We start from the raw sequence: 12,393 nt of genomic DNA on the forward strand, positions 1-12,393 counted from the left end.
CGCGTTTGCATAACAACCTTATATAGGAACCCTTTAACAAAAGGTTAAGTGTGGCTTTTTTAAGACTATAAACATAGTGATTCTATTTTCTTTGAGGCTGTTTCCTTCTGTCTGTATTTATTTTTAAAATTAGTGAGACAAAGCCAAAATAAATAAAAAAAATAGAGGCAAGAAAATAAGCAATCAATTTGTTTGATAATATTTTTATTAATAAGGCACTTATATCAACATTTACTGGGATTTTAAACAATTATAATATATCAATATTAAAAATATTTTTTCATTAATATTCTATATTTTTACAACACTAATTAAAATGGACGGTAGCAGTCATATACTTACATTATAATTACATTACAAAAGTTCTACTGTCCAACAACAGGTATTAATATTCAAATATATAATAATATACTTGTATTGGACTTTAGAACTAAATCTTATATAACTAGTATATAATTTTGTAGTCAAAATAACTTTTTTAAGAGACTTCATCAATATTAAATCAACATAGAAAGTGCATGATGTGCGCTCAGCTAACGTAAACACACTCTGATAACAGAACTGACGTGTTGATAGCGAGAGCGGTATTAGAGCGGAGTTAATTCCCTTCAGATCTCACATTAATAATTGCGGGTAATGTTTGCTTCGCTTTATTGATGGATCAAAACTTAAAATCATTAAATTGTTTCTAATGTCTCAGTCAATTCAAATTATTCTTTTACAATATATATAATGAAATACACTTTAAACAAATGTATAAACATCTTAATTTTACACAGGAACCTATATTTTCTTATTGCAATTTATAAATTCAATAAATCATTAAGATATCGTAATGAAATTAATAGGTAAAAAGGCGACATTAATAACTATATTAACTAAAATTATCTTATAAACAAAATTATATGCAATACTTATGGAAATTGCCATCATACATTAAAAACCTATCAACCAGATCAACGTTCAGCATTAAGTAAGTAAGGTATAACATCATCGATACATACGTCACCGACAAAACCAACAAAGAACACATCCTCAATGAATGTTCCCGTAAAAGTACGTAGAACGGGTAATTGCAGCAACAGTGTCGCCACTCTCTCATCATTTGGCTGGCAAGTGGTACGTAGAGAACGGAGCACTTTTGATTGGTAGTCTTGTAATTTACGTGTTAAGAAATCTGGTGCACCATCTGAAAGTATTTTTATACATCAGATAACAACAGATATCTCAATCAAAAAATCTGGATCAGAAGACAAAATATTATAATGACTTAAATGAGACTTCAGGTTCACTTAGTGACAGCCCTTGGTGGCTTTGTGCAAACTCGTCTGGATAGGTTATAAAGTAACAGTATTGTTGTATTCCGGTGTGAAGGGTGAGCCAATGTAACTACAGGCACAAGGGACATACTTACAGTACCAATATCTATAGGCAGTGGAGACCACTTACCATCAGGTGGACATAAAATACAAGTATTTAGTGTACTCACCAGGTGAAAAGAGGCACAGAGCTCTGAGATGCGCATGCTCCCGGTCCGAGACTTGCAGCTGTTCCATGTGGCCGATGAACTGGTGCAAACGACACAGCATGGCGGACACTTCGCTGATACGCTCGTCGGAGTAATCGGATATAGTTATCTGGAAAATAAAAACAGTTTAATTATACCAATTTATCGTCTTATAGTATGCGCTTTAATTTAATTAAGTAACAATTTTAGTTATAATTGCACGGCACGGTAATACAATGTTGCAGAACTTCTTTACGTCTTTGCATCTCATTTTTATGCATTGTTTCTATAAAAATAATGAATGTTAAGCATAACGAGTGTAATGCGTGGGTCACCTCCGGCAAGGGCAGGTCGGCGGCGGGCGGCGCGGGCGGCGGGCGCTCGGCGCGCTCGCGCAGCTCGGCCTGCAGGTGCGCCGCCAGCGCCGGCAGCAGCGCGCTCAGCCCCAGCGCGCCCGACCAGCGAGCCAGGCCCAGTACGAACAGCTCCGCCCAGCACTTGCGCAGCAGCGTCACTTGGATTTCGAATCTAAGAATTGTTTATCGTTATAAGAAAGATAGACGAGCGAATAGGATAGGATAGGATAGTATAAAATAAACGATGAGCATACAATAATCATTTTTCAAAAGGTAGTATTACAAATTGCAGAGACATTGAAGTTGGGTATGTGTTGAATAGCGCGAGCGCTTTGGTGCAGTATGGTGTAGTTTATTGCGCTATGTTAAGGTGTGACGCGGCGACGGTGCGCGGTGGTGTGGAGTATAGTGCGCTAAGATGTCACGTGGCGATGGTGCGCATGGGTGCGATTTGTTGTATTCTAGAGCGCTACGCTAAGGTGTGACGCGGCGATGGTGCGCGAGGATGCGGTATGTTGTATTCTAGTGCGCCACGCTAGGGTGTGAAGCGGCGCGTGAGGGCGCGGTACGTACGGCAGCGCGGCGGCGTGCGGCAGCGCCAGCAGCCAGCGCGCGCAGGCGGCGAGCAGGCGCGCGGCCGCCTCGCACGCGGCGTGCAGGCGCAGCGCGCCGCCGCCCGCCGGCGCGCTCAGCGGCAGCTGCAGGCTCTCCGCCGTGCTGAGGATGCCGCCCTCCGACCCTGACGACAGAATGCAGTTTTAAATAGATGTCACGCGTCGTCGGTTTTCATACTGTGTAATGTACATGCGGTATCTAGCGTACTGTAAACCTATGGCTAGCGCTACAGATTGAAGAAGCGAAGTAAGCTATCTTTATTCTCAAATTAAATTATATTGCAACATAAAATACATCGATATATCTTGTATGAAAATTATATTTTTACATTGAGTAACGAGCCTTATACTTTTGCACTAACATATTTTTTACCAAAAGAAGAGAATAACCTAATCCTTTATTTATTAATGACGTTATCCTTGGCTATTTAATATATATATACATATATATAATATATATATTTTAGAGATATTATATTGCAATCTTTTATTTTGATTTTACATAATGATTGCTTAATATAGCGCCTATTATATTCTAAAAAAAAAATATCATAGTTTTTTTTTATACATATATAAATTTTCATTTTCTTCGAGTATATCAGCTAAGCCCGGCCCGGCAGACGAGCTACTAATCTCTCAGGCAGAGTTTGTTTACCCAATATAATTTCAAAAGCGTTTAAACATATAAAGTATTTTATAGATTGTCAAGCTCAATCAAGCAACGATAAGCCTTCGGCATCGTATGAGTTGCATGCAAGCGGGGTGAGTGCGCAGCGCGCGGTACCGTCGAGCGCGTCGGCGGGCGCGTGCGGCGCGTGCGGCGCGTGCGGCGCCAGCGGCGCGTCGGCCGCGGCCGCGCCGTACGCCGACTGCAGGTACTCGTTTATGGCGCCTGGGGACGAGGCCGGATTTAAATTATATCGTCTGCACGAACTCACGGGAGACCAGCCAGCTACGTCGGACATATTATAGTGCACAGATGTGTGCGCAAATACGGGTGTCTATCACTAAATATTTTTCGAAAGAAAAGCCCAACAAATATTTATCGGCCTGACCTGGGGTCCGAAAGAACTTAAAATATTTTATCCTAATATTTTTCTTACAAAGACCATTGATTCGTCATTTAACAATTTTAATTGAAAATGGTACTTATCACCATTTAATTGACACAGAAAGATCCTTTTTACCCTCTTGTTTATCACTATCTCACTCAGATTAAACATCAAAAGAACCCTGAAAAAATTAACTTACCAAATTGCCCCATCTTGAATAGATTCTTAGCGAGCTGAGTCTGCAGCATGAGCTGTTGTCGTCTCGCTCCCTCCACGTCAGCCGGTGTGCCAGCCCCGAGGTACGGTGACACTGACGAATATACATATAAGAAATTATATAAATATCAAGTATACTACTACTCTATAAATAAAGGAATTGAATATGACAGCTTGCCTTGTAAATTATATACAGTAGAGTAAAATAGCTATATTGTATCAAGGAAAATGCACAAAAGCCATATATGATGGGTGACCAAAATTCTTCTCCGCCTCAAAGTGGCAGCCTTTAAAACATGAATATTTCTATACCTGGATTTCCTTTATTGAAGGCGACGGCGGCCGCCAGCGCGAAGTTGAGCGCCGGCGCGGCGGGCGAGACGGCGCCGAAAGCGTCGTTCGGCTCCTCCTTGGGATTTATCTGTTGAGCATAAAGTCAATAATATACCAAACTAGTCTTGAAAACTGCATCAAAAATTACTCAATTGCGTATGTTATAGCCAAGTAGCGATAGATGGCGCTAATTGAAAATGTAAATTTTTTGAATCGCGCTGTCTAGATATTCGCGACTGGGTATATATATCATGTGAAATAACTATAAAATTAAAGATGTAAAACATGGAAAGCACTTCCCTAGTTCTATTAACCATTTGTTTCCCCGATAACAGCTATAGGATAATGGCATGTAAGAGTTTTTCATTGGTTAATTAAAGCAACGAATGAAAACCGAAACTTGGTATTCATATTTAAAACGGTTTTTTTTTAAATGAGCCGATAGATGGCGTTATTAGGTAGCTCACTAAGCTTACCGCCACTTAACTGTGATATATAGTTAGGTATCTAATATGTTAAATATAATAAATGTTAAAAATCTAATAAGTATTTCATATTTGCCTGTATTACTTAAGTAACTAAATAAAGTAGAAAAATCATCAAATTATTCTATATTCGAGAGCTATATCCATTATCCATGAGCCCATCATAAGAAGCACTTTTGAATTATCATGTTACAGTATTGAGTTCAGAAAGTACATTCTATCAAAAAGAACTGGCAAGAAACAAATTTTTTACTCTTTCCACTATTTTAATAACAGAGTTTGTATATAAATACAATTAATTTTTTATATATATATAAATATTCTGCCTGGAAATCAGCAAATACTTTTCAGTTTATGTCCTATTATAACAAACATAAAGTTGTATAGAGTAATATGGTTTATTTTATTTATCAACGGGTTTTTGTCATGAGACTTAAATATGTTAACGGTTCTTGGCTCTCATGATTGGTGGGAAAATATTTCATCTAATGAATAAAATCATGCTACATATATCGACCAACTACCATTGGAGCAATGTCGTGGGATATGTCCTACCTTGTTGCATAGCACTAGTGCAGTATAGGTTGTTACTGTTTTCTCACTCACCTGAGCAGTCTGTGCTTGTCCGGCCAGACCTAACAGCTTCGAGTAGGCAGCCTGCCTCTCGTGAGCCTCCCTCGCCTCGCCTTTTGATTTATCCACGATGGGCTTCCTCTCGTGTTGAACCGCTGTCATTACAGTGCAAGAATTACTGCTCGCCGAGTGTTTTTATTCACACAATAATATAAGGATGGAAATAAGAATAAAATATGTCTTGTTAAACTGCCTTTTTTAGTATAGACTGTATCACCTAACACCTAATGGTAAGTGGACTAAAACCGCCCATAGACATTGGTGCTGTGAGAAATATTAACCATTCTTTCCATCGCCCATATGCTACCAATCTTAGTATTTTTATTTTTAAGTAGAATGGGTTAGGTTGATCTTCAAGTATAAAATTATCTATTACGAGTTGTCATAGGACGTAAGAATCATTGAAGCAAGCATTTTTGAATCATTAATATTTCAAATCAACCAATGTTTGGGAAAGCAGACTTCAGCAAGAAGAAACGGCAAAAAACTCATAGGTTTTCTTCGTAGTTCTTCTTATTTAGTTCATAGTAACATCCATTTACAATATTAAAGAAACTATATATAAAAGAATGGCTGGTACTCACAATCGCTTCTCATACCACAAGCGAGACACTTCTGCAGCCGGCAGTACTGACACCGATTACGGTGATGCTTAGTTACTTCACAGTTCATGCTGCCTCGGCACTGGTAGCCCAGCTTTTTCCTAATCGAACGTTTGAAGAATCCTTTGCAACCTATAAAGTATTATTTATGTATTTTTTTATTACAATTATATAAAAAATTCAAATAAAAGGTCTCATGAACTATCAGACACAGCTTTCCAACTGTAGATCACCAATGGACTGTCTTGAAGCATTGTACTTTTTGTTTATTATTTAAATAAACAAAAAGTACAATGCCGAGATGGCAAAGTGGTTAGAACGCGTGCATCTTAACCGATGATTTCGGGTTCAAACCCAGGCAGGCACCACTGAAATTTCATGAGCTTAATTTGTGTTTATAATTCATCTCGTGCTCGGCGGTGAAGGAAAACATCGTGAGGAAACCTGCATGTGTCTAATTTCAACGAAATTCTGCCACATGTGTATTCTGCCAACCCGCATTGGAGCAGCGTGGTGGAATATGCTCCAAACCTTCTCCTCAAAGGGAGAGGAGGCCTTTATCCCAGCAGTGGGACATTTACGGGCTGCTTATGCTAATAATAAAAAATGCTAATTTAAATATAGTATTTTCCAGTACATCGAAATCAGAATAAATAATTGACCAGATATATAAGTAAAATTTACAATCAAACAAATGCTTTATAACATGTTATATGTTTTGAAATAAACTATACACATATTTAGTATATTTACTAATATATAACAATTTTTTTTGTTGACTCACTGACAAAACTAATTAATCTATACATATTAAACTTATACAAGATGCAGCATTGAGCAGGTACTATTAATTTCTGCTGGCTCTCAATATAGACTACTGACATGTGTGAATTCAATGTTAAAGTATTCTATATTTGTTTTACCTTCGCAGCTAATAGCACCATAATGTCTGCCCGAAGCTCTATCTCCACACACAATACACAGCTCCAATCCCCCGACCTCATTGCCTGCGCTATACTTCATTTCCATTTGGTCTTGGGCCTCCATAACCTGAAAATTAATAAAGAAACAAATATAAGAGGAGAGAGAAGAATGCTCAAAACTTGAGTAAGCTAAAGAAATGAATAGACTATGTTTGTTGACGGTAAAAATATTCTCCATATACTTATTGTAACGATGCAGCTGTACATGCCACAAATTATTTTTTTATATAGTATTATCATGAAACATTTATATAATAAAAATACTATATTCCATAACATATTAATGGCAAGAGGAATAAAGATAAACAAACCTATACATAGATACATGCACTTTGCTAATAGTTCTGCTATATCATGTACTACTGATCAATTTATTTTTATATATCATCATTACAATTACAAAAGTCGCTATGTGTTTTATTTTTACTATAACTTCAATTATTTAAAAGTTTTAAAATTATTGTAGTTATCACAAAACTATTTTTACAGTATGTGCACATTATAATAACGATTAAAACGGCATTTACTGTAAGTATAAGAAAAAAATACATAGCGACTTTTGCAGTCTCAACAATGATATAATATGATAATCAAATAACTTTTTTTTTTCTTAAATTCATATTGAATACCTTTAGTATTTAAACCTCTACCAAGGATGCAAATCAACTCAAGGTAAAATTTCTATGATTTGTTAAGTCAATAAAATAATTATCACCAAGTAAAGCTTGCAATTAAACAGAAGCTTGAGAATATTTTTGTAAGATATTTAATTCAAATGTTCATTGTTATTAAATATCAAAAATCTACCATTGATTTCAGAGAACAATACCTTTAATGATAGAATATTTTGTTAGTAATTTATGTTTACAATATTTAAATATTATTTGTGATGACCAGGAAAAACCAATTAATTTCCTAGGTGTACTATCATGGTCATTAATTTTATAATAATCTTTAGCACACACACATTCTTAACCCATTGATATTAACTATATTTAATATTTATTGGCGTGACCTATTAATAATAACTTTACATAACGTGAACTGTATTTTGAAATAGTTTATTTATCCCATAAAACATTTTTAAGTAATAATTATGATTTAATTGTTGTCTTAATTTATAATTATCAGCTGAACTTGCATTGAATGCGACCATCGAGATTACGGAAGATAAATTCAAGCCTTTCACTTGGGTTGAGCTTTTGGTATTTTCAACAGGTTGTGCAGTGTAGAGTGGGCGGAAGAAGTTTACTCTTGAGGAACATTGAGATCGTTATGTTCACTGATGTAGAACTACACTGTAGGCCTACATATACTTCAGATAACAGTTATTACAAATTCTTACCTCCTATAACTATGATAATTATTACCGATGATTTCTATTGTTTCACACTGTTCTAAATATTACACTAAAAGTATAGGCATAGTTTTAAATATTATTTATTATTAAAACAATAGTTTGCCAAAATAAATAAACACGTTACATGTCCACAGATCGCTGCTAAATTATAGCAGTATAATGAACACGCAATACTGCAATGACAATGATAAACAAAGATGGCTGGGCTAGCGACAGAAGACCTAGCGTAGACGTAGAGTGCGCAGGGTTGCCAGCAGAGTCAACTTCTTTCATGTATAATTTGTGAAATAATATAAAGTAAAATATTTACATAAAATCTAACAAATCTTTTCAAAAATAAATGTCAAACAAATATTGGTACTTTAAATTACTTTTTTTGGCTATTATTGATTATTGTAGTTTTTAAGCGATCAATTTATTCTCATGAAGAAGTTATATAAAAATTTACATAATGCTTTCTTGGACTTTTTCATAAGACATTGTTTTCTGTCAATATTTTCTTATAATTTCATTTCATTTGAATATCAATTAATACTTTATTATTGTTTATTACATTTTGGCAGCTTCAATATAATGTCAAGATCGCATGCTTTTGACTCCTATCAAGTTAAATGTCAAAATTGTCAAATATGTGCGACCTCGTGTGTTTGTGATTAGACGATTTTACAAATATAATAGTTTTAATAACATATTTTACTGTAAATGAATATTGAAAAGGTGTAATACAGTAAAACAACAATATGACGAACGTCAAAATGCAAAATATGATTGATAAATTCAGTACTCTCACTGAAAAACCAGTGAAATATTTAACGGTGCAAGACGATATTAAAAAGGACATTAAAAACTTGGTTAAATCGCTGTACGACTTTACTAAATCCCAGGAGCAGGAAAATAAAACAAAACAGAATCAAGCCTTAAAAAAAATCATCGTAAACGACTTCGATGAAGAACAAATATGGCAACAAATAGAAATTCAAAATAGCCAATGTTGGGATCAACTTGTATGGGACGTTGCCAATAGTATGTCTAGCAAAAAGGATTTAACGTTTCCAATTCAGTTTCCCGAAGACAGTGTCCAAGCTGATGAAGCAGGTAGTGAGAATTTATCAGACAATGAAAATGAGCAGTTAGAACAACACACTGTGAAAAAAAGCAAGGTTAAATCTAAAAACAAAGTAAATAAACAACAGTTAAATACTAGAACATCTGTAGTGGATGACCAGTTTTTTAAGTTACAAGATATGGAAAAGTTTTTAGTGAATGAAGAGAAAATTGAAGTTAAAGGAAAGAAGAGTAATGATGACGATGATGAAGGATCTGTTGATATGTTTGATGATATAGAAAGTGAGGCCTCGGACAATGAAGGTGGCAAGGAAATGATGTATTCAGATTTTTTTAATGATGAAAATGGTGATGAAAATGCTGAGAGCTGTGATGAAGAATCAGATGAAGGTGCTGAGGATATGGTTAGTAAAAAAAAGGTAAGGTTTGCTGAACCAAATTCAGATGAAAGTGATTTAGATGATGAAAACACAAAAACTGATGAACATAAGAAACCCAGGTTTGGTCAGCCAGATGCCGAAGAAAGTGAGTCTGATGATGAAGACATGATTAGTCAAGTAAATGGAGAGAAACATGTAGAGGAAAAAAAATCGGAGTTTGAGTTGAGACAACAAAGATTAAAGGAACGCATATCGAAATTAGAGGAGAAAACATTAACAGAAGCACCATGGCAGTTAAAGGGAGAAATAGATGCAACGAAGCGTCCTCAAAATTCTTTGCTGGAAGAAGTACTTGATTTCGATCTTACAACTCGTCCACCTCCAACAATTACGGAACAAACTACTGTAACTTTAGAAGGACTCATTAAACAGAGAGTAAAAGATAAAGCATGGGATGATGTCATTAGAAAAGAAGAACCAGTTGATGATCAATTACTATTCAAGAAGCCTGAAGTTCTTGATCAATCTAAGAGCAAATTGAGCTTGGCCCAAGTTTATGAGACAGAATACCTTAAACAAAAACAAGCGCTATCTGGCGAAGTTGAAGATGAAAAAGAGCCTGAAAGTCATACTGAAGTTCGTACTGCTATGAATAAATTGTTTTCAAAGCTTGATGCATTGTGTCACTATCATTATACACCAAAAGCTCCACAAGCTGAAGTTAAAATTGTCAGCAATACTCCTGCTATTTCAATGGAAGAGGTAGCTCCTATTGCTGCAAGTGAAGCTGCACTACTAGCTCCGGAAGAAGTTAAAAAGAAACGTAAAGGAGATCTAATGAGCAAAGAAGAACGAACACAAACAGATAAAAACAGAGAAAGGAGGAAAAAGAAGAAACAGCAACGGAAGAAGGGTCAAGTAATGAAAGTAACTGAACATAGAAATACTAAGAAGGGTGTTGAGGCAAGCGAAAAATCATTAAAGACGTCTAAAGCCTTCTTCCAACAGCTTAATGATGAAGCAACTAGTTTAATTAAATCTAAAACTAAGAAAAGTGTTAAAAAATAAAGCATAATCATTTTGATTGTTGATTTTTCCAAAAAAATGTGAATATGTATGAAATTTAACTATTAAAATCATAAACATTTAACTTCTTTGTCTACCACAGCTCAGCTACATTAAGATATTGTGTTTTGCATAATTAAACGTAGTTTCTACACAGAACTACGTAGAATTCACCCAAACAAAACCCATTCCATCTCGTTCAGGCTTTTAGACATTAAGTTTAGCCTTGTCATTAAAAAAGATTGCGTTCTCTATGTCTGTAATCTTACAAAAGTACGATTAGCTAACCGTCGGGTCGCGGAATGCCACAAACGGCGTTGGCGCTCGCGGTGCAGCGTAATTAGCGCGGGAAAAACTCGACGATATGGCGCGAAACGAATCTGTATCGTGCTGAAATACTAAATATTGGATTCGGTATTATATTTTTTAGGATATTCAAAACAACAGATAAAAAAAAATCTGTTTATTTTCTTACTGCGATAGTAGTCAACTCGTTAGCGTAAATTTAATTTATAGATTTTAATATATTTAATGCAGGAACAGAAAAACAAATGAGAATATGAGTAAATCGAATACTGACATATTCTAATAGATGACCTAATTTATCAGTTCGACACTTGAAAGCACTAATTAAAAATCTGGTTTGATTTGTAAATACATGATTGATGATCTAATGAACAAGAAGAATTTTAATATATATTATTTTGCTTTGCATTCATATATCACATTGCACCTTAAATAAGTTTCAATAGCCAAAGTTGACATTTTAAATATATTTAGACAAAAGGATATATTTTTAGATAAAAAATTAATAGCTCAAAAACCATCGAGGAAATACGATAAAAATTGGCATATCAAAAGTATTTCGTGGATCTTTGCTCACGTCTATAGCAGTTAGTGCCCGCCTAGGAAGTTACATAACGACGCCGTTACTTTTTAGCTTCAGAGTCCAAAATGCTAAATGCCTATGCATTTCTACATACCTTAAAATACACTTGTGGGGTTAGTAGGTATAGCACATTAAATACTGCGTCTAGACAGCAAGATTTTGTACATACACTGATAAAAATAATTATTAAAAAAAACCTGTGAAAATGTGAAAATCGCTTTTCAATAGTTTTTTTCACATTCCATTATTTTAATTAGTTGTCTATTAGAATATGGCCTGTGAGGACTTTGTAGTAAATACAAAAACAGCGCCTGGGAAAAAGAAATAGCAATTTGTTGCAAGTGCGCTGAATGCGAATGGAGAATATTAGGCTCCTCCGTTCCGTCAATTATTGCATTTATTGGCCGAGACCGAGAGTCGAGACCTCGCAATTTTGCCGAGCCAGTACCCGTTTTGACTGCAATTAGAATTTTCGTTAACTTTTCCACACAACAGACCGATATTTGACTTAGCATTTTGTTTTACTGTTTTTTTTTTATATTTTGGGCTGTATCAATTCGTTATTACAGCAATGGCAAAATTAAACGACGTTCTGGCGAGAGTTGTATTATCGATTGCCAAATAAATACTATCTCTGGTTCAGAAAGAAACACCTTAAATTGGTTAAGACCTTATAAAAACCGGCTACCACTTATGATATTATATTATTATATACCTACATATTTTCTACAAGTTAGTTTTTTCTTTCAGTTGATAGTTACCAAATGTGGGTCAAACCTTGCAACTGAATTATTAGCCAATTCTACTGATTGATCTGAAATTTTACACATATATTTGGCGTTGATGACAATAT

General features: G+C 35.2%; 2 protein-coding genes across 3 annotated transcripts; one reads left to right on the forward strand and one right to left on the reverse strand.

Moving 5' to 3' along the window:
* Nucleotides 1-203: 203 nt before the first annotated feature.
* LOC125073769 (orphan steroid hormone receptor 2-like) lies at nt 204-8,350 on the reverse strand. Of its 2 annotated transcripts, none has more exons than XM_047684803.1 (11): nt 8,127-8,350; nt 6,722-6,848; nt 5,781-5,930; nt 5,170-5,288; nt 4,058-4,166; nt 3,729-3,839; nt 3,262-3,369; nt 2,437-2,602; nt 1,843-2,035; nt 1,490-1,637; nt 204-1,189 (listed from the first exon to the last, which is right to left on the reverse strand). In XM_047684803.1, the coding sequence occupies exons 2-11, from the start codon at nt 6,843-6,845 to the stop codon at nt 957-959; spliced, it is 1,461 nt and encodes a 486-aa protein (XP_047540759.1). In that variant the 5' UTR covers nt 6,846-6,848; nt 8,127-8,350; the 3' UTR covers nt 204-956. The 2 variants fall into 2 exon arrangements, with proteins under 2 accessions (XP_047540759.1, XP_047540758.1); XM_047684802.1 differs by having other exon boundaries at nt 5,170-5,291.
* A 419-nt stretch (nt 8,351-8,769) lies between these two features.
* LOC125073708 (U3 small nucleolar ribonucleoprotein protein MPP10) lies at nt 8,770-10,724 on the forward strand. Its single transcript, XM_047684688.1, has one exon. It carries the CDS (start codon nt 8,882-8,884, stop codon nt 10,652-10,654), a length of 1,773 nt encoding a protein of 590 aa, XP_047540644.1. The 5' UTR covers nt 8,770-8,881; the 3' UTR covers nt 10,655-10,724.
* Nucleotides 10,725-12,393: the final 1,669 nt, after the last annotated feature.

Source organism: Vanessa atalanta, chromosome 25, assembly GCF_905147765.1.
Source record: "Vanessa atalanta chromosome 25, ilVanAtal1.2, whole genome shotgun sequence".
NCBI classification, from domain to species: Eukaryota; Metazoa; Arthropoda; class Insecta; order Lepidoptera; family Nymphalidae; genus Vanessa; species Vanessa atalanta.

Coding starts and splice junctions, on each gene's coding strand:
- LOC125073769 (XM_047684802.1), bottom strand. CDS start 6,845: ATGGAGGCCCAAGACCAAATGGAAATGAAGTATAGCGCAGGCAATGAG. Junction 4,167..5,169: donor GACAAGCACAGACTGCTCAG/GTGAGTGAGAAA, acceptor TATGCTCAACAG/ATAAATCCCAAGGAGGAGCC. Junction 2,603..3,261: donor GCCCGCCGACGCGCTCGACG/GTACCGCGCGCT, acceptor TTCTGTCGTCAG/GGTCGGAGGGCGGCATCCTC.
- LOC125073708 (XM_047684688.1), top strand. CDS start 8,882: ATGACGAACGTCAAAATGCAAAATATGATTGATAAATTCAGTACTCTC.